General features: G+C 44.7%; 2 protein-coding genes and 1 non-coding gene across 4 annotated transcripts; 1 reads left to right on the forward strand and 2 right to left on the reverse strand.

Moving 5' to 3' along the window:
- Positions 1–1531: 1531 nt before the first annotated feature.
- LOC108029013 (uncharacterized) lies at positions 1532–2595 on the forward strand. The gene has a single exon (XM_017101059.3). The coding sequence runs from the start codon at positions 1643–1645 to the stop codon at positions 2507–2509; it is 867 nt and encodes a 288-aa protein (XP_016956548.1). The 5' UTR covers positions 1532–1642; the 3' UTR covers positions 2510–2595.
- A 5464-nt stretch (positions 2596–8059) lies between these two features.
- LOC108028965 (ATP-binding cassette sub-family A member 17) lies at positions 8060–14612 on the reverse strand. 2 transcript variants are annotated; one of them, XM_017101004.3, is made up of 10 exons: positions 13701–14612; positions 13495–13635; positions 12078–13370; positions 11384–11763; positions 10869–11321; positions 10237–10577; positions 9850–10173; positions 9378–9723; positions 8502–9251; positions 8060–8430 (listed from the first exon to the last, which is right to left on the reverse strand). In XM_017101004.3, the coding sequence occupies exons 1-10, from the start codon at positions 14571–14573 to the stop codon at positions 8247–8249; spliced, it is 5085 nt and encodes a 1694-aa protein (XP_016956493.1). In that variant the 5' UTR covers positions 14574–14612; the 3' UTR covers positions 8060–8246. The 2 variants fall into 2 exon arrangements, with proteins under 2 accessions (XP_016956493.1, XP_016956492.1); XM_017101003.3 differs by having other exon boundaries at positions 13495–13638.
- A 2181-nt stretch (positions 14613–16793) lies between these two features.
- Trnag-ccc (transfer RNA glycine (anticodon CCC)) lies at positions 16794–16864 on the reverse strand. The gene has a single exon. It is a non-coding gene; the product is annotated as a tRNA-Gly (tRNA).
- Between the last annotated feature and the right edge of the window lie 4651 nt (positions 16865–21515).

The following is a 21515-nucleotide window of genomic DNA, read 5'->3' on the forward strand; positions in this document are numbered from 1 at the left end:
CCCCAAGGTGAGGAAAGAAATGTGAAAATGTACTCATGAAGAGAAATTTTTATATGATATTAACACTTGGCTTAAATAAATCTATTAAATAAAATCCATTATTGTTCTATTAAATTGTCTTAAATCTTTACCTATATTACTTTTCCCACACCTCCCTGAAGTCCCAGCTCCTGCGCACACTTGCTACTGGTTTTCATTCACAGAGATTTCCCCCTGGGGACTTTGGCTGCCTCGGGCCGAGTTTTTCCCGAACCGCAGAGGATAATAAAGATTCCGAGTTAAAAGCGGCGCGCGCACAGTAGCCATTGGGTACCGTTAGTGGACGGCCAGGACGAACCGTTATTTCCTGTAATTTAGCGGCTAGGTTCAAACAGGTCTCAAACGGTCATCGGGGGGGCGGTAAAGAGCGCACACAATGCATTCGCAGGCCGAAAATCGAGTGGGCCGAGGAGAATCCGCAGGATCCAGACAATGAGGCCCTAAGCGAAGTCATTAATAAGCAAGGAGGCATAAGTAAATATCCTTTAAGGATGTGCCATGCGTGTCTGTGGGAGGGGGTGGGCGAGTTCCTACAACAGCGGGGAAATTTATAGGTCTGTTATTAAATAGATGGTAATAAGTTATATGTCCATGGAAAATAATTTTGGAAGTGTAAAATAAAGATATAATTACAAGTATGTTAGACGATTGCTTGAAGTAAAGTGTAATTCGGGTAAAAAATCTATAAAAGGGCTTACAAAATTTTTACAAAAATATAAAAGTCTTAAAAAAGAATTTCAATCTAAATGTAACAACTGTTTATTTTAAATAAAAATCTACAGAGGAGCTTTAACAATATTTTTGTTAATCTAAACTAAATTGCTCTAAAATAATGGCCGCATCTGTGTAACTGGCACACCGTAGGGCACCATAAACAAGTCGTACTTATGGCTAGCCGATATTTATGCACCCATATCTGGGCATAAAAATTGCCACTTTGCTTTTCGAATCTCCATTCTGCGTTCTTGATTTTTGGCTTGGCATTGTCTTAGGCTGTGTCCTGCGTCTGTTTGTGTTTTGCCTTGTGTCCTGTCAACTGACACAAAACAGGAGACAAAGCGGCGTCGTTTTGTTTTGCACACAGCGGGATTCCAACTCTTGATTCCTGATTCCAGATTCCTGTCCAGAGACCACATGTTGACAATACGCCCGAAGGAAACAGGTGTGAAGGGATCGGCATGTGGGTGCAGCCGTTGCAAAAACTGTCCCCGCATTAATTTTAAATATTATTTTGGCAGATCTGACCCCTTAATAATAAATGAAATTTGCATCGCTTTGTTTGCGAGGCTTTCGACAAATCGTTTCCGTTTTAGCTGCGTCATTTTGGGTTATTAATTATTGAAAAAATTACAAAGAAGTCTGGGAATATTTATGTGAACTCACTCATTACAGAAAAATATATAAAGAAGTCGAGAAATATATTTACATCCATCCATTTTAAATGTTAATAAGAACTATCTTTAAAAGTTGTCTAGAGATTTTAAAATACAAGTATGCGTTGGGATAGTACTCCAAAGCAATAGTAGCTATACATTTTCTACCCCGGTAAAGCCAACCATATTTTCGGGGGAAAAAGCAAGAGTCTAGCACTTTTTAATTTTCTATGGAGTACGTCATTACCTGCAGCAAGGGAATACCTTTACATAAAGTGCAGGTTGAGAAAAATAGAGCACTCCGAGACATGGAAATGGAGCCGATAAGGAGTACCTACCGCACAAGGAGGAGGAACAATCCCAGGCTGTCTGATTCTTCGGACTCGGAATCGAGGATCAATCCCCGCACCAAGTCGCGGATTCCCCTCAATCGTGCCCATTCCATCCCAAGGAAGTACATATCCAAAAATCAACTGGACCGTCAGATCCGTGCGGCCGTAGTCGATGCCTTTAATGACTGCATTAAAAACCCCCATTCAATGTGTAGATCCGATAACGGATCTGTGGAAAAAGTATCTGGTCAGCAGAATCGTCACCGCTCCCAATCCACTGATGGTCGATATCACACGGATCACAATAGGAAAAAGCCAGCCCAGGTTTTGTTCGTTAGATCACCGAGAAAGTCGCAAAAGCAAGGACCCGTTTTGGAAGTCTTTGAGGAGGCACTTGAAGATACTAACTTGGCGGCTATAAAGGAAGGAATTCGCGAGATACAAGATACCAAGATACCAGCTCAGGAGCAAATACCCAAGGACCTACCTCTAGATGTGATTATAAGCCAGATGAGTTCGAAATTTATCAGGGCTGCTTTAAGCATCTGCTCTTTTACTACCAAAGTTTTTAAAAAATTGAGAATACTACAAGCCCTAGATCGGTTTACCACCCGCATGTCCAAGTCCAGTTGGGTGAGTCTAGGCCTATTCCTGGTGTTTCTCCTGGCCTGGGCCTATGAGTTCGGGGAACCAGTAGACCGGATTAGCGAGGCAGTGGGCGATCTCTTCAGGGATCGCTCTCGTTCTTGGTGGAACTTAATATAAGTACAGTTAAGATGTTAAAACAAAATTCCAAATTTCAATAATAGTTAATGGAAAATAAATATATCTTCTTGGTTGTGAAACTTTAATGCTGAATCACCACTCATTTGGTAATCCGTGGCATTGTTCAATCCATTTTCGAAGCCCTAACAAATGACACTTTTAATCATTGCATATTAACGGACTAAGCCCTGACCGATACCCGCACTTCGGGCCACTGATTTATGGCCCAGACAGCGACATCCAACCGAAAATAACCCATTAACTAAATCCGCATTTAATAAATGCCAGCCAGCGGCGGCGAGAAGGTAACCGAAGGGTTAGGAGCAAAGGCCTGGGGATGGCGGGTTAAGGATGGGGATCCGCCAAGTTGGCAGTTACAAGTTCCAAGTTACAAGACCGGCAAATTAATCACGCTGACGACTGCGACGTGGTTGATGATATTGGTCGACTGATGCTGACATTGAGGAGCTGCCAGCCGCACCAGCCATCAGTTAGCCAAGTAACCCCATCCCCAGTGTCTGCAGCGTCTCGCTGGATGCAGGGCATCCCAATCCAAGTATCCCACTGTGCCGGGGGCATCAATCTGCGGTCGAGTCCCCGCTCTCGGGCACCGTGACATGTGTGGAATGCAGCCAGAAATCGGAATCAGAAGCGTTGACATGACAACTCGAGATGAGGGGCTCGCGATAAGGACAACAGCTTTCTATGGCACGAGCATGGAAAACCTTTTTAAGCCTAAGCCTTGCTTGAACATTATTTTTATTTGAACTTTACAGAGAAAAAAGTATCGAAAGATCTAAGAATCCAATACTATTTTCACCTTATAAAGGTGGAAATACCAATCTATTATGGTGAGATCTTTCAAAATAGTGGGTAATTTGTAGAACAAATCCTTAGTATATAGTACATATTTGTAGCTTATCTTCCATCATTTTGTTTATATTTCCTTTCCAAATCGCTCCCCTTTTTTTCCAGTGCATCCCCACATCCAATCTCCGGTCACGCAGTCAGCACCGAGCTCAACTTTGACTTGTTTTCACGCCATTGTGATCATGTTGGTGACTCGTGCGCTTAATTTCAACAATTTGCTTGGCATTCGGCTGTGCAGTGCAATGAGTTTCTAACTTGGCTTCAAATCGAACCCGAATTCGGAGAGAGCCGCGCCGATCTGAGGTCGCTGTCATTGATTGATTGGCCATCGGCTGTGGCGTTTCGAAAGAGCTTTTCACTCAACTCTTGTTAGCCGTAATGGATCGCCGGGCATTACGTAAATTCGTTTCTTGGTAAATGATGCTGACAAGGCATTTGATTAACACGATTAATTGCTGATAAAAATGTCTGACAGTTTGTTTTCTCCCGATGGAAATGCATTGCCCACTACTGGAAGTACGTAGGATAACTCGAAGATTTTGCAGTAATGGCTTGCTAGTTGTTATTTTGGATTTTAAAAATAAAAACAGGTTCATAAAAATAATTATTTTAATACCCTTTTTATATGACATTACTCTGATATTTTTTTGTTTTTTTTTTAAGTCTTATTTTACCACTTTTAAAATACTCTCTTTGGAATCGTAGTCAAGAACGAACCTCTTTTCTTTTATTTACTTTACATGCTTTTAAGTCCAATTTAAATTTATGCACACTTCCCCTTCGGCTTTTATCTACTTTAATATTTAAATATTAATTGAAAAATCAGATATTCCCCTCGCTGCCAACGGGCCCACTCTCCTTCAATTTATTATGAAAAATGCATTTCTCATCGCGGCTTCCGCATAAATTCATCAGCTGCAGTCGACCACTGTCATTTGTCCAAGCCCCGCCTGGCGCCACTGGGGGATTGGGGGACTGGAGCTGCCCCAAGCCATCAGCGGCCACCCATCAGTGACTACTGTACGGTGGACATCCCGTGGCGGCGACCACCCAGGATCGGAATCTGGGATCGGGAGTAGAGTGGCGTGGAGCGGATTGGTGGCTGGGAGGAGGCATTCAAACGGTGGCAGCCAGCAGGCAGCAGCTGTCAACTGTCGCACACGACTTGTCCTTGTCAGTCAATGGATGGCATCCGCCCGGCAGGGAACTTTGGGGCCAGGACCCGGGGCTTTGAGCATTTTCTATATTAAACTTTCACATTTTTTGACATACGGCCGGTGCAATTGGTATGCAAATTGACATTGGCGGCGGAAAGGGGCAGGCGACTTCTTCTACGAAAGGGAAAAGTCGAGATTATGATCGAGTAAGGGAAAAGGATAAAATTGTAAAGAATTTTTGCCATTTATAACCATTTAAGGAAGAACAGGACAGGATTTTTGTATGATTTATCCGACAGTTTACAAAATATGAGAGCAATCTGAAAACCTCACCTTTCCCCTCTCACATTCAAAAGCCTAAGAACCGAGGAAAATCGAAAATAATTTCATGCAAACCAAAACGAATATTTTTCCATGTACTTTCGACAGCTCGGATAATTTCATATTTGTTAAAAAACAAAAGGCGGGTGGGTAGCAGATACCCAGAAACCCCAAAGATACCCACAAGAAGATGCCGAGTGAGAAGCGAGCTAAAACCCATCTTCCGCTTAACGTGAGCAGTCACAGATACTTATACTTTAAGATACGTTTCACATTCACACAAGGCGAGACGATGGCACACATGTGGCATCGTCTTACATGAGATGCGTGCAGTGGTTAAAAATTGGGCAGAAAGCGTGCTTAATTGCGAGGAAAGTTCCAGCGGGAAATGCGATGATCTCAGGCCCCGGAGAAGCGGACAAAATTGCCGGGGAAATGACACAGGCCACGCCCCCTCGGGATGAGGGCAAGTGCAGGAAGGCGTGAAGTAAAAAAGTGTGAAAAACCACACACACTCGATCCATCGAGCCATCCATCCATCAGGGTTCTACCCTGTGGTAATCCCATTTCAGGGATATCGCAAATGGAGCTAGGTAATTTTAGTAAAATTAATTGCATATCTTCGGGTGTGGAGAATGTTCTTCAACTTCACGCTTCAGTGGCGTAAAGAACAAGTAAACCGATGCCAACTCTTGTTTTGGTATCTTGAAAAGGGAATTAGGGGAAAAAGTGTGGGTAAAGGAAACTCAGTAGTACATTTTTTGTGCATTTTTAAGATACACCAATTCTAATGGTTATTAGAAAAAAAAATATAATATATTTTTGATCAAAAAATGATTATTAATATTTCTAATTGCATATATTTTATAGAATTTTGATCTTTATATCTGTAAACTTATATTCCTATACCAAAACCATTTAATCGAAGGTGCTTTCCCAAAAAATCGATTGGAGTATCAAACAGTAATTGCGTTAAACCTCTCATTTAAGCCCGCAGAAAACAAGCAGCCATTTTCCTGGCCAGCGTTTCGAAGACCCTCTCTGTGGGCGTAGCTTGAGCTCCATCTCTGCGTTTATTCCAACCTCATTGGCACTGATTCGTTCAGCTCGCCAAAAGCTAAAGCACCGAAAAAGAGCAATGCCAACAAATTGTAATCTTCGCTGGCAACTCGTTTCGGGACTGAGTCGAGGGGAAACTGGTTTGCAGTCTTCGGGTTCCTCTGCCTCGTTTGGAATCAGCATCAGCAGCTCTTTAGCGCTCGTTCCCAAAACCAAAGTGTTGGACCAGACCACCAGACAAACCGTCCCGTCCCCCAGAGATCGGGGCAAAACCAGATCGGTGTGTGTACTTGTCATGTAGTTGCTCGGCTGCCCCAACTTGGGGCTCCTCTTGAGTGGATCTCTTTATGGCTCTGCCCACTTTCGAGGCCGGTTTGGAGTCGGCTGTGCTTATGCTTGTAGTTATCGATGTGGAGGTGGACTGAGTGGGTCGAGTCAGGCAGACCCACCAGAAATTTGCCAGGCGATGATCCACCGACGGGTTTCGAACACACAGAGTCAGCCAACCAATTGGGCTTGCCATATGGAGACTGACAATGCTATACAAAAGGTAGCAGTTTTACTATGCCATAAAAAGCCTTATAAATTGTTCATATAGAAAAAACATTTTACGGTCAATTTAATACATTTTTCACTTGCAGATAGCAAGGTAAATTATTTATTCATTGCAGTTATTAACAATTAACCATAGTTCACCTAGATATGAGTACATTTTATAAACACACGATTGAAAATTCAAATTCAACTTGGGAGGCTCATTTAAAAGCTACCATTTACCCATTTAAGTTCAAATAAAATCCCCCTTCAACCTAATAAATTCAGCTTAGGGAAACTTAGGAAGATCAGACCACCTAATCCCCAACTAAACCGTTTTAGATGCATCTATAGCATTTTAACTCGCTTCCCCGTGAGTTCAAAAGTCTAACCAAATTGACACTCACAACCTGTAATTTGCCATGTAAAATCGATAATCATTCGCAGCATTTTGTGCACCGCCCACACGGCGCTCTTAATCTGGGCGTGCCGCGTTCGTGGGGCTGTAAAATTGTAAACAAAATGATTTGCCATAAAATTATCATAATGCCGCTCTCGAAATGCGCCAACAACATGTTGTCAACGGCTCGGAGCTTCGCTTCGAATAGCCGAAAAACACAACCGGCATCGAAAAGCTCATCGAATTTTAGCCGCTGGCATTGTGAGTCGTCTGGCTGCCATCAAGAGTGTCCATAAATTCTGGCCCACACACAATTGAACTTTTTGGTAGAGCCCAGAGCCCGGCCCCGAAAATCAAACTCCAATTTGTGTGCCCGTAATTATGAGCGAACAGCAGCGGCCAAGAAATCAAGACGAGCTGGAAAATTTACATGCAAATCGGATTTCGTGGCGTTTTTCAGGTGCCCCGGCTGCGCCGCTGAAAGAAAAAATGCCCAACACATCGGCTGGCACAACCGCTTGCCGCATGCAACATCAAAGTGGAAATTAAATGCGCGGTAATTTGGCAAAAGGCTCAAAGGATGCCGGCCCCGTGGAATCGAAGGCTGGCGAGCAGGCCCAGTTGATTTGGCCCTCGCCTTTGCCGAGTCGCCGAGCTGCCGCCAAACGTGTACAGGTTTTGTGCCTCTTTCAGCCAGCAAATTTTGTGATTACTGATTGAAGTGAGGAGCTGAGAAGCTGCAGCTCCAAGGTACCACAACTGCACTGGGAAAAATTTCGGAGCTAAATTTAGTCATATTTGATTAGTTATAAGTAAGTTCATTAATTCCTAAACCTTGTTGAGAGGTTATACGTTATTTTTTTAAATATTTCATATATATATTCATTACAGCTTTTATATCCACTAACATTTTAAATAAACATAATAATATTTTTAATAATTATTATAGCCCAAAAATAAAAGCTATAAGAGTAGTGACGATAGAACCTCTAACATAAAACATTTGTGATATGATGTTCTCATTTAAAATACTTAAGAACAACTACAATTAAGTGTTTTTTAGAACTATTTATGATTTCTATATCAGACAAAATGCGCACTCTTTAAGAAGTTTTGCATGTCAAAGGTGCGTTCGTTACAACTTGTTTTTCTCGGTATAAAGTAATGTTCATTATCCTCAGGAAACATGAAGCATTTAATACAATGTAGTACATTTAAAAACAATAGCTTTGTATTTCATAACCAACAATAACTCAAATAATATTTAATAAACATAGTTTACCACTAAAAACTGTGCACAAATAAGACAATTATGAAGACTTCAGTATGAGTTCGTCATACTAATAGAATAATGGTTAAGATCAAAACTAAACTGATAAGTATAAGACTGAGATACCTATGGACTATTATCGTGAAACTGATCGATGGTGAAGATCTGGAAGCCCATGCGCAAGTTGCGCGTGATGTAATAGTCGTCGACGTTCATCTCGAAGGCGTCTTTGCGCAGTGTGAGGAATATCTCCGCGAAGGTGGTGGTGCCCACTGGGATTTGGAACACCATTGAGTCCTCCCTTTCGACCCTGAAAAGTGCAATGATATTCCCCATGAGTTTGGTTGTCCTCCCTGCAAAGAATCAGAATGAAAAACCCACTTGAGTGTGGCCTCGGGGAACTTGATCTCCATGAAGGCGCTGAACTTCTTGTTCGGCGACATGGGAAAGTGATTGATGAGGTTCCAGGTGGTGCGCGACAAGCTGACATTGGGGTTGACCTTGCGCTTGAACCGCACCTCCAGCTGATAGCCGCTCTTGTAGTTCTCGTCCTGGGCATTCACCGAGTCCATGGTCCACAGTTGGCCCTCCAAGAGGAGCGGCGTCCGCTGGCACAGGCGCTCGGAGTCCAGTCCCGTGAGAGTGGTGTACAAAAAGCTGCAACCCATGGTCTGCAAGGTGGCGGTCATCATCAGGACGATTTGCTTGCCCGTGGGATCCAGTCCGGCTGGCACTCCATCCACGCAGATGAAGTCCGGGGAACCCAGGATGGCATAGCCGAAGTACAGGCGGCGGATTTGACCCGAGGTGCAGAGGCGCACGGACCGGTTCCAGCAGGGGGTGAGGCCCAGCATCCGTAGCAGGGACTCGGACAGCTCCCGGGCCATCCGGTGGCGGTGTCCCCTGGTCAGAGCGTGGATGTAGAGCAGGTCGCGGGGCGTGTACTCCGCCGGCAGGTTGTCCCGCTGCGGACAGTAGCCCACCCTCCGGTAGCACTGCACTCGGTTCAGGTGCATCGAGTGGCCCTTGATCCAGATCTGTCCACTCTTCAGCTTCGCCTCGCTCGCCACAAGCTTCACCAGCGTCGACTTGCCCGAGTTGTTCGCTCCACTGATGCTCAGGCACTCCGATCTAAAAAGATAGTATTTTTTTCAATTCTATTTTATGAATTGGATACTCAATGGTTTATATCTAAACGGAACAAGTCGCCAATCTGATACCAGAGGTGTACCATGACGTACTCTTTGGAATACTCACTTGGCCACTGAGAAGTCCAGGTCGTTGAGCACCCGAACTCGTCGATTCATGGTGACAATCCCAACTCCGACAGCGGCATAATGCTTCCGCTCTTCCTCGGTCAAATGACTGGCCCGGCATTTTTCCGCAATGACCGCCGAGTCCTGGGACATATGACCGGGAAACACACTATCCTTGTTTCTGTCCCTCTGCACCGCCGTCTTGGAAGCCTTGCGACATCGTCCAAATCCCACGATGTAATAGTACTCCGAAATAAAGACTAAAATAGCGACTGCAATGATCAGTGCAAATAGTATCGCAACCTCTTCACTTATGCCCCCGCCCGGAGTGGTGTAGTCCACTTCAACTATAAATTATCAGAGATGTTAGATATGTTTCTTACGAGAGTAGAGACGAAGAAAAATATTTTCCGATTCAGAAAGAAGCCTAAATTTTCGAAAATATTTTTCTCCGGTTTTTTGTAATGCTTAACTGCAGCAGTTGGGGTCGCTCTTGCACTTGAAGACCTCAACGGAGGTGAAATTAACGATGGGATCCTTGCAAATCACCTTCCTCTCGAAGATCGCGAAGGCCTTGACAATGGTCACGCACACCATATACATGGTGAAAAAGCCCAGCTCAAGGCCTATATTATCGGTACCCCTTCTAAATTGTACCGAGAAGAAGATGAAGCCCAAATAGTTTATTCCGCATAGCCACAAAAATCCATAAAACGGGTTCTTGCAGAGTCCCGATATTAGATAGACGAGCAGGGTCACCCAAATTCCACCAAGCATCAAAGTGATCAGTAAAATGACTGTAAATAAAATAACAGGGATGAGATTTAAGTACGAATTTAAGGAGACAATTAGACAGTTACCGTAAAGTTCACCATCGTGGTAGGGATTCATGTAGATGGCGACCGTGCTCACAGTGCACACGGAGTAGACGAGCAGGAAGAAGACATCGAATAGGAACGTGAACACCCAGTAGCTGCAAGCTCTGGCTCCGGCCAACAACTGCTGCTTCCTCATCGAGCTCCCACGCTCGCCGATCAGATAGACCACAAATGCCGGCCAAATAAAACTCAGGACCATGGAAGAGGTGAAGGCCAAAAAGTTCCCAAAAGTGTGGTTGCACGGAGGAAACATGTTGATGCTCGTCTGGAAGGGAAGCGGTTGCAGGGTAACATCGATGGTGGCCTCTTCATCGATCAGCTTCCTGTGATTTATTGTTTTCCAGAAAAATATTAAGTAATTAGGAAATGCCTAGAGTTGAAACTCTCAAAAATTGTATCACAGTGTATTACGTTATGGTACAAAACCTAAAAATTCGGGGTCACCATTTAGATTTTTGAAAATGTACCCAGGGTGTACCCAATTTTATTACGGACAGTAATTTATTTGTATTAAAAGAAATACATTTTGAGGTCACCAAGTACTATTTTCAGTTTGTGAGATCTCTGTAAAGATGGTGACCCAGAACCTACAGTTATAAGGAAATAAAACCCACCTGGCCACCGCATTGTGGACAACATTTAGCGCATAGGGCGCCGTGTGCAGGGGCACATTATTGAACCAGGCGGTGACAATGTCCTTGTCAAAGGTGGCCCCGAATATCTGGGCCCCGTTGACCCGACTGGTAAAGTCGCTTTGGGTCAGCAGGGCGTAGTCGTTGCGGTGGTTCTTCGTCAGCATCGTCAGGTGAGCATCGTACCAATAGAGCAGCTCAGTGTAATAGGCATGCATTTCCTTGACATCCACTTCCTCGGAGAAGAGCTCCACGAAGGCGTCGACGGTGGTCAGCTGGCTGAGGTTAAAGGTCAGCGGCTCCAATTGGAAGTTCTTTCCATACACGATAAGCGTACAAAAACTGATCACCACTATGAAAACTTGGGTAAACACCTCGAAAATAAAAATGATCCAATGTCTGTATGCCGCCATCCAACGCTTGTAGAAAATGGCTCTGGCATAAATGGCTTGTATTAAAAAGGCTTCACAAAGATCATTAATACAAATAGAGCTTACCTGCCCTGCAAAAAAAACAACTTCCAGCCCGTCCTTACAACCTTCTCATTGGCCTCCGCCAAGGTCATATAGTACTCCTCCATGAGGACTTGGGCATTCTCGGGCGACTGGAAACCGCCGCTCTGGTCGTTCTCCTCGCAACCAAACCGCAGAAAGATCTCCTCCATCGATGTGTCCCTGATCCGGAAACTGACCACGCCCAGTCGCTGCATATTATTCTCCAGATCTTCGATCAGGATCGGAAACAGATCCTCGTACCTGTTCTCCAGCACGAATGTGATCTTGTAGCCAATGTGCCTCTCGACGCTCATGTTGGGTATGTAGCTGTTCATGAGGATGTACAGCTCCTCCATGTTGCAGTTGTTGCCCTTCACGCAGGTCTTGAAGTACGTAAAAGATTTATTAAATAAATATATTAGTAGATCCCCCAATATATAAACACGAATTCCTTGGAGTTAAAATCAAAATTAAAAATTTTAGGATAAATGAAAAGCCCCTTTAAAACCCCTTATAAAACCCATTATAAAACCCATTATAAAACCCCTTCTAGAACTCCTTCTAGGACCCCTTCTAGAATCTATTCTAGAACCCCTTTTAGAATCCCTTTTATAACCCTTCTAGAACCCCTTCTAGAACCCCTTCTAAAAACCCTTTCTAAAAACTACTTCTTTAGAAAGTAGAGCCAATTTCTCACCAATCGATAGCCATGTCCGTACATATTTTTCAAAAACGGTTTCGTCCCTGTACACTTGAGCTCCCCATTCGACATGATGGCCATTCGATCGGCGATATTCTCAGCCAGCGGTGGGGAATTGGAGACCAGAATGATGGTGCGCTTGGACTTCTCCTCGTTGATAAGGTTCCAGACCATCATCTGCGTGCGCTTGTCCAGGTCCGAGTGTATATCGTCGATGAGGACTATGGGGCTGTTCCCCACGAAGGCGCTGCAAATGCTGACCAAACTCAAGTCGCGGTCGGAGAGAGTGCGGATGCGCTTGGCCTTCAGATCTCCGATTTGCAGGATATTAAGAAAATAGTTGGCCTGGCCATCGATTTCGATCGAGTTGTGCAATCCCTTAACCCGGCAAATAAATCGCAAGTAGTCAATGACCGAGAAGCCGTCCAAGAGCATTTCACTACCAAAGGCGATGCCCAGTTCCATGGAGGCCGCCTTCCTCTCGGTCTGTATGTTATAGGTGGATATCATCACAGTGCCCCGCGTGGGCTCCAGCAGGCCGGCCAGTATTTTTAGCAGTGTAGTCTTGCCACAGCCGTTGTGACCCATCAAAACGGTGACCTCGTTCTCGTACACATTCCACGAGAAGAGATTCAGGGCCGGACGATCGTTGGCCCTAAATCGCTTGCACAGCTTCTTGATCTTCAGTTTGAAGCGGCGATGGGAGGGTTCCACCTCATAGATCTTTGTGGAGTTGACCCCAATGGCCTGACCCTGCTGCGCAAAACTATCTGCCCGATCTCGATACGGATCGTCCTGCACACTGGTATTTGTGGCGGGCTTTTTCATCTTCTTTCCCGATCCGTCACTGGCGCGCCACCCATCCACATAGAGACCAATGCCAAAGTAGACCAGTGCGTTCACCATGAAGACCCAGCTGCTCGAGGCCACCGTTATGCTGCCCTGGAAGTAGTTGATCTTATAGTCGTGATCCTCCCACGACACATGCACAACCGACTCGCGTTGAATCAGACTTTCGAACACCAGAGTTATCACCACGTTGGGCAGCACATAGGAGATGTAGCGCACGGCCTGAACGTATCCTTCCGGATTGTTCCACAGCACCACGATGGGCAGGTACGTGACCAGCCATAGGATCGTTAGCACCCGCACGGCATTGAGGGCATTCCGGAAAAAGGAGCCCACCATCAGAGCGAAGGCAAGTGACGCACAGTTGTAGCAGAATAGCACTACAATCAGTACGTACCAGGGCGTTTGGGTGAGCACCCCGTTATCATCGTTCCAGCGTATCTGGGATAGAAATGGGAATAATATAGAAATATCAATATAGTACAATAATTCTCTGCCACTGAATCTCACATACCAAAATTCGCCTTCGGACACCGAAAGCTTCCCGAGATCTAATGGAACTTACCTTCAGGAGCACCACGATGATGACTGAGCTTATCATCATGTAAATCAAGCCCTTGAGATACCAGGAGAGGAAGTGGATGAGATTGCCTATGTTCATGTTGATCAGAAACTGGCGAACTTGCGACTGCTTCTCACTCACCACCTGCTGAGAAATTAAAGAAGGGTAAGACGTGCTTCAGAGGCCGGCACTCAAGGATCTGGGCTTACCCAAATGAATATCTGGGTGGGAAAGAGGAAGCCGATGATAATTAGAATGGGCATGCCGAAGTCGAGGACATACATCAGGGGATCCTGTTTGCGGGCGGTAAGGGGGAAGCGCCTCAAGTGGATGGCCGGCAAGGTCTTGCGGCTGATCAGGTCCAGGAAGGCTTCGGTGACGGACTTCTGCAGCCGGATGAAACCCTCGCGGACATAGCCCACGAAGCCGCCCTCATACGGCTGATTGAGTCGGTCGAGCAGGAAGCTCAAAGGATCCTCCTTGTTCAGCGTCAGCCAGTTGGACTTGTGGAAGTCCCCGTCCATCATCCTCAGTTCGCTGGGCAGCATGATTGTATAGTTGAGTATGGGAATGACCTTCTCCTGGGTCCTGAAGGTGCCCTCCTCGAATTTCTGGTCCTTCGTAAACGGACTGCCGTCGAAGCAGAGACCCGCGAACAGGCTGTTCTCGATCATCTCGCTGCGCAGGATCTCGCAGTTGTCGAAGCTCACCGAGGTCATCGGATCGATTTGGGACTGCATCATACGCATGATCGACTGGAAGACAACATAGCCCTTGGGTGCCCAACCGATGACCAGATGCGGGGTGAATGGGTTGACCTTAATGTTATGCTCATCCGCCACCTTTCGCGCCTTCTCCAGCCTCTCCACCGTTTCCATCCAGCTGCGGTCGAAGTCAATCGGACTGAACACCCGGTCGGATCGGGGATCCACGGGCACAATGAACCGCAGCAGCACTGAGACAAAGATGAACAGTGGAGGCAGTAGCACTATGACCAGGAGCTCCAAAGGATTGGCCAACTGCAGCATGTGGTTCTTCTTGTTTATCAGTATAAACTTGCGGATGTAGTCGCGCACGGTCATGGCTCTAGCTTGTTAGAGATACGTTTCGGTTAGATATGTTGCTTGGGTAACACTAGAGTTCTAATTTTCAAAAGTAAACCTCTTTGATAACTCTGTTTTGCTCACCGGCGGGTTGGAAAATAGAAGCTTGGCGGCTCGAAATAAGGACTATCCATTAGGCCCACTACAGTCAGCATTTATTTTCGCTTCTAAGCGATATAGCCTGCCAAGTCGCCGTGATTTCTGCAGATGGCATGCGTTGAGAACCCCCTTCAAGATCGACCGCCTTTAATTACCCACATCAATAATGGAATGTGGCCGAATGCGAACGAGCGGTTGGCATGCAACATGTGCATTTCACCAATAAAAGCGCTAATACATAACTTTTGTGCAATGCCAGCCCAGAGGCGAATCAAGCCAACCACCACGGCGTGCACTCGTAATCTACAGTGGACCCTCCCTTCGGAGGCTGTCAGATTTGCGGCACACGAAGTGCTGTTCTAGTGCCGGTCGTTACCAATGCGCCGCTCTGCAATTGCACCTGGACGGGGACTATGGGGCGCATGGGGAGTGGGGAGTCGGGAGTGGTTGGGCCCTGGGCGAGGACTCCCCGAGGTGTGAAACCGTCTTGTCATTTGCCGTAAGTGAGCAGCAGGAATGCCTGCTAAGTGGAAGGCCACCAGGTGCATGGTGGCGCGGGATCTTAGCTAGAAATCTTTAAAAATAGATTTTTAAAATATTGTAGTATAAAGAAAGACTCAAAATATATTTCAATATATTTAATATACATTTATTTTTATTTACTTCATACTGTAATCTTAATAACTCGCCTTGCAGCGACATATGCTTAACCAGTTGGCTTCACATGCAATCCAATTTATATGCAAATTAATAGATTGGCTTAAGTTAGTAATCCTCAGTTGCACAATTAACTAAATCACTTTCTGGTGCAACCTTTTTTTTATTGTTACTTTAAAGTCGAAAAAAAAGAAAACGTCTTGTTAAATAAGGTGATTTCTTTTTTACTAAAATATATAATTTTTTTAACACTATCTAGGGATTTCATGAACTTTTTAACTATGAAAATGACACATAGTTTAATGTTATGAATTTCAAAAATTTTAGCACAAGCTTAATAGTATTTTTTACTTCATTTATGGAAGAGTTAGTCCTTACAAAGCACATCCAACCACTGTGCGGCCGCCCCACCAAGTAACCAGGAATGCCTTGGACTGCTTTGTCCAGAACAGAACAGATCAGAAACAGGTAAGGTACGAGAAGAGGTAAAGTTGGGAGCAAGGGGCTTGAGCGATGGCGAGGCAAGTCCTGTTGCGATTTGCAACATTTTTATGATGATTTAGCATGCGCCCGCGGAGACAGCGCAGCGACTGCTGCAGTTGCTCCTGCACATGTTGTTGCTGCTGCCGGGGATCTCCTCTATATAGCCATAAAATCGTGTGACATATCCGCAATTTTTCAAGCGGCCCGCGCCCGCGTTCAAGTGTCGAAGTCGTTCTTAACGGCGCCCACCCGCTGCGAGCTGCAAGGAACTCCGGGTCCGATCCGAAGAGCCCGATCCGCAATCCCAAAGCCCCAGTATCCCCAGTCGCCGTTCGCTGGAAAAGTGTCAAAGCAATTTGTCCGGGCAGCCGTGAATTTGTGTGGGCGGCATTTCGCAGAATCCGGCACCAGAAACCGAAACGCCCCCGAAAACTAGCGACGACAAATGCTTTCAATAGTCGCTCAGTCGAGGGGCGATTGTTTTTCGCGCCGATAGCCATCGACGCCATCTGATTGCCGGCCTTTGCCATTGCTCGCCCACACATTCGAGTTTGGATTCGAGCTTGCAGTGGCCATTGGCAACTAATTGCCGGCGATAATGCCGCCAGATTCTCTCGCTTTTTTGCCAAACTGCTGACAAATTATTTATGATGCGGATTTTGGTAGCCCGCTTCTATTTTTGGGCTAGACAAATTACCATTTTTAGTCTGGCACTGCGAGCGCGATAATGAATTATGCTTATGGTGTCTGGCTTTTAATTATTTCAGGCCACGATTGAGTGACTTTTTCGTATGGCCTTCACTAGTGGTGACCTTTGAAAGGATTGGATTGGATTGAGTTATTTCATATATTTAATAAGTATGGGCTATAAAAGTTGTGAGAAATAATGGCGAACGACTTAAATATTGTTTACTTACGCATTGTCAGAGTTTGTTACTCAAAAAATAAAAAGAAATCCATTGCATCGACCGGGAATCGAACCCGGATCACTCGCATGGGAGGCGAGCATTCTACCACTGAACCATCGATGCTTCCTGGGAGGGGAGGAAATGCTAGAACTACACTGAAATAAATTGCCAATCTTTTTTCAATTATTAAGTGATTTTCTAATTGCTCTTTACCCCTTAGAAAGTGCCAGTCCATACGCATGCTGTTAATCAATGATAATGGCGGATGTCCGGTGAACGGGCACATCTCCATCGAGGACCTTGATGTGGGAGTTCGCCCGAGGAGGCGGATCCCGACTCGCAGATCCCGTGGATGCCCGCGGCCTGAGTCAACTGGCGATTCCTTTTGTTCTATGCCGTCAACGCTAAACACTCACGTCAGCCAATAAATCCACTTCAGTGCGCCAATCGGGGATCTCACTCTCGGGGGTTCTGCTCTGCGCTTTTCGCACAGCTTCCAAATGGGTTAAGAGGGGCGAAGGGGGCAGGCCATCGGGATCAGGGGGAGGACGGCCCAGGATGGGGAAAGCCGGTTTCCCTTTAGGTGTCAAAAGCAATAAAACGCCGGCCTGTAATCAACGCGATCCTAAATAGGTGTACAAATTACACCAAAGTCCTTAATTATAGCGAAACCGCCAGCGTCCAAGCATCATTCTTACACTATGAGAAAGTTAGATCATGAATATTTTACTTTTAATTCAATGCAACAAAAGATGTAATAATATTAGTAAAAGTTTTGTATAATATATGTAATATGATTGTAGGTGTTTTTGAATTTAAAACGAAAAAAATTGCGTCGACCGGGAATCGAACCCGAACCACTCGCTTGGGAGGCTTCTTTGAACTTTCGAAAAAGTTTCTAGTTTCTAAAAAATTGTGTGTTTAGAAATGTATTACATTACCTAAAAATGTTTCAGTGAACTCTTATTGTAGCTTTAATTTAAATTCAAAAAAGTATCTTTTTTAATGCCCTAAATTTTTCCAATTTAAATTGTATTTTACTCTATTTTTCTGCGTGTGACTACACTCTTCGCCTGTACCCAACTCCCAGCCAAAGTTTAACCACAAAACGCCATCGTGATGGTCTTGGCCCTGTCGCTGGCTGTTTACTCTCGGATCTGGGCTCTCGGTTCCTGGCTTTCGAGTCTTGGCTGAGTTCCTTGAAGCCCCGTCTTCGGACTCAGTTTGCTCTCGCAGCAGGACCGCAACTATTAAGAATTTGGCACGGTGCTGCTGCTGCTGTGGCATATAACTTACACCCAGATCGATCAGTGCAATTGGTGTAAATGTACTTGGCCAAAACAGCAAGCCGGCAAAAAGGGGGAACCAGAATCAGAGGGCTGGCACTTGGCGCTCGTAGTTGGCCCGGCTGGTCTCTTTTGGCCACGCCGCACGTTCGTGCTGCGAAAATTACATTTGATCGATTTGATCGGCGCTACGAGATCAAAGGAAATGAAAGACGGCGACGAGAACGCCGACGCGGATGCCGGTGCGGATGTGCTGCGGATTTATTGCGGATGGGGAGTGATCGGCAGATGAGGCCTTGGACACCGGCATTGATCGCTTTTTGTTTTGTTTTGCAGTTTGTTATACCCTAGATGGCAAGGCATTTCAGCATTATCATATTTATTGCTAATAGAGCAGAGAGCTCTTTAAAGGGGTTGTGTTAGGAAAGGCACCGGGATCATTCATTGAAAAGATGTTACCAAATTAACCATCCATTTTTATAATAATTTAATATACCCATATGCTTAGAGTTCTTTAAAAATCTACAATTATCCAAATCATTTCCACATTATAATATTATTGCTCATAGAAGAAAGTCTTCTAAGATAAGATCATTAGCTATTAAAAAATATCCTTATTTGTGGGCTTTTAGCAATAGTGATTAAGCAAAAGCAAAACTCCCCCAAAACCCCAAAACATGCCACCAGTTGCATTAACATTTTTTCTCCACCAATTTCAAGTGCAACATCGATGGACTTATCTGTGGGGCAGCATCTAGAATGGCCGGCCATTTGCGATGTAACTTATGGCCAACATCAGTGGCACAATTAAAATCATTTAGAGGCCAATTAAATTTCGTTAGCAGCATTACATTGCCGGGTCACATGAGAACCATTTCGCAATCGCAGGCCAGCTGAAGGCGGGGGCATGGAGGTAGAATGGGATGTCACTGACAATTAAAAGCACCGAAAATGGCCGTTGAATGCAACCAGAGACAATCAGAGAGTCCTGTTCCGAGAGTCCCGACCCTTCGTCCTGCCGTACTCCCATTTAGCCCCGATTCCTTTGGCTTTTCTAGCCCACGAGTGCGTGCATTTGGCCAAAAGTGCGTGTTGTTGGGCGATTTGGCTCAAATTGGCCCGGCCAGATTCAGATTGTGTGTGTGGCAGCTGGGGTCGCCATTAGAGGCGCTGAGCGATGAGCATGGGAATTTCAATTAGACGAAGTGCCCAGGGAGAAATCTTTCCCACAACTTGCCAATTATTTTCTGTGATTTTCCACAACGTCTGCTGCTTCTTTTTTGCGGATTTTTAAAGTCACTTTAAGAAAAGATATGACAAAAAACGAATTAGTCCATTCTCTCTCCAGAATATATTTTATATTTAAAAGAAGGAATAAAAATACAGATTAAAATTCCCTAACATTAATTTAGAAAACTAAAAAAAATACAAAATAAATGTTTAATATATGGAAAGGGATTTGGAAATAAATTTAAATTTTCTTCGCCATATTATTTTAACATTGAAACTAATTTTCATAAACAAAATTATCGAAAAAATAGCTCATACTTTAGGTTAAATCCTAAATGCGACTTTGATTTTTCTCACTGCCTGGATTGAGCTCGCGGTTGCCAAATAAAATAAATTCACAGAAATTACACATCGGCATCCGTGTGCCGCCTACGTGGTCAGTTATCCAGATATATACGTATTTTCTTTGGGATCTCCGGCTACCGACGATGGGTAGGTGGCATTCAATTTTCTACAAATTTGCCACTCTTTCTCCCGCGAGTCGCAGTGCAACTTTCACAGCTTCTTCGGTAGAGAGACCCACCATTATTGGGTAGCTCTGCACGGGGTATCTGCATTTTTTACGCCTCCAAATCGAATCATTTGCGCATAAGTTATGGTCACACAGTTGCCTATTTTCCGCCCCTGGTCCCACTGCGCGGCATTTTGAGTGTCGTGCGTGCTGAATTTCCCTCGCTTACCGTTACCAAGTGGAAATGGCCACGGCTCGTTGGCATTTCGGCCGGCTACCTATCTTTTGGGCCTCGAATTAACTTCGGCCCATGTCTAAGCCCAAGTCGAGGCCCAAGCCCAGGCCCCAGGGGCCCATCTTGTCCCTAACTGCGAGCTGGAACCCTGCGATCCCTGGGTTAGCTAAGCAAATTTCACACTTCAGCTGCAGTAACTTGAGACGCAAAAAGCGACACAGATTGAGATATTCGCTTGTGTGGGATGGTAAGGCCAAAGATTTGCGGGGAGATCGATGGGGTTTCAAAGGGTTCATTGTATAATATCTTTGGGATCGAAAAATGGTTTCCTTCGTGGGGGCGCTATATATATTAAGCTATGTTTAAAATTTATTTAAGGCCTTTTTTAGTGTAATGTTTTACATATTTTACATTTAAGCCGTACTTTTCTTTATCAAAAAATTATTATATATGATATATTTTATCTCTTAACATTTTCTGCTCTCAGAACTTTATTGCGCAACTTATTTCTTTTCCCCAAAAGAAAGCTTTCTCTAGACATGCTTATTAATTAAATGGCACTCCCCTCTGGCGTTGCCATTTCATTCGGCCTCATCGCCGCTGGCTGTCGTCATTATCCTCATCATCATCATCCCTGTCAAAGTGCCATCAACATTAACCCAAATGAGTGGAGATTTCGGGTATTAACAATGAGCCGAGAGCTACGCCCCAGTTCCACTTGCAAATTAATAACCTTTCACCTGAGTTTTAATTTAAATTCTCCGCGACTTATCCGCAAAAGCGTGGCGATCCGCCATGGAGCTGGGCCTGGGACCTCCCATCCGGGACCTTCGTCAAGGGAAGCTCCTCACCAGTGCCCGGCTGACATTTCAAATTTCGCAAATGTCAAAAGCCGCTGCTCATTTGTCTGCAAATCCGCCACAACTGCCCGCCGTGAGTCGCGGTTTTTAACACTTTTCACTTAGCCCCGAGTCCATGAGCGCAGCTCCTCGCGTAGATGGATGAGTGGCCAGGGGCCAGAGCCACCAAAGGAAGTGCCGACCCGGGTCTTGATGACCGGGTCGAAAGCCTCCTGACCCATCTGGCCACGCTTGGAAGCTCCTTTCGGAGCTGGGCTCACTCTCCAGCCGTTGTTAAATAATTTCACAGTCTATCAATTAGCGTGGCGATCGCGTCAGCAGGATCATAATGCACAGTGGTTGCAAGCAATAAAACATTATAATTCCTTGAGATTTTTTTTTAAGATGTTATAGTTTGTCTTTAATGAAATAAAAGTCATACAGATTGTAGAGCAATAAATAAAACAGAATATTAATATAAAACATTTTCAAGTATTTTTTGTTCTTGATTAACATTTTGATGTGTTCTTTATTTAAATTTTTTATTTAAATGCAAATATGGATTATCAACCTTATGAAATATGGTAAAAGAAAGTTAAACGTGATTGGTAGACATTTAAATACATTTTCCATTAACAAGAACTTTGTGTTCTTGATTGACATTTTTAGGAAC

This window comes from Drosophila biarmipes, chromosome 2L (genome assembly GCF_025231255.1).
Source record: "Drosophila biarmipes strain raj3 chromosome 2L, RU_DBia_V1.1, whole genome shotgun sequence".
In the NCBI taxonomy this organism is placed as follows: Eukaryota; Metazoa; Arthropoda; class Insecta; order Diptera; family Drosophilidae; genus Drosophila; species Drosophila biarmipes.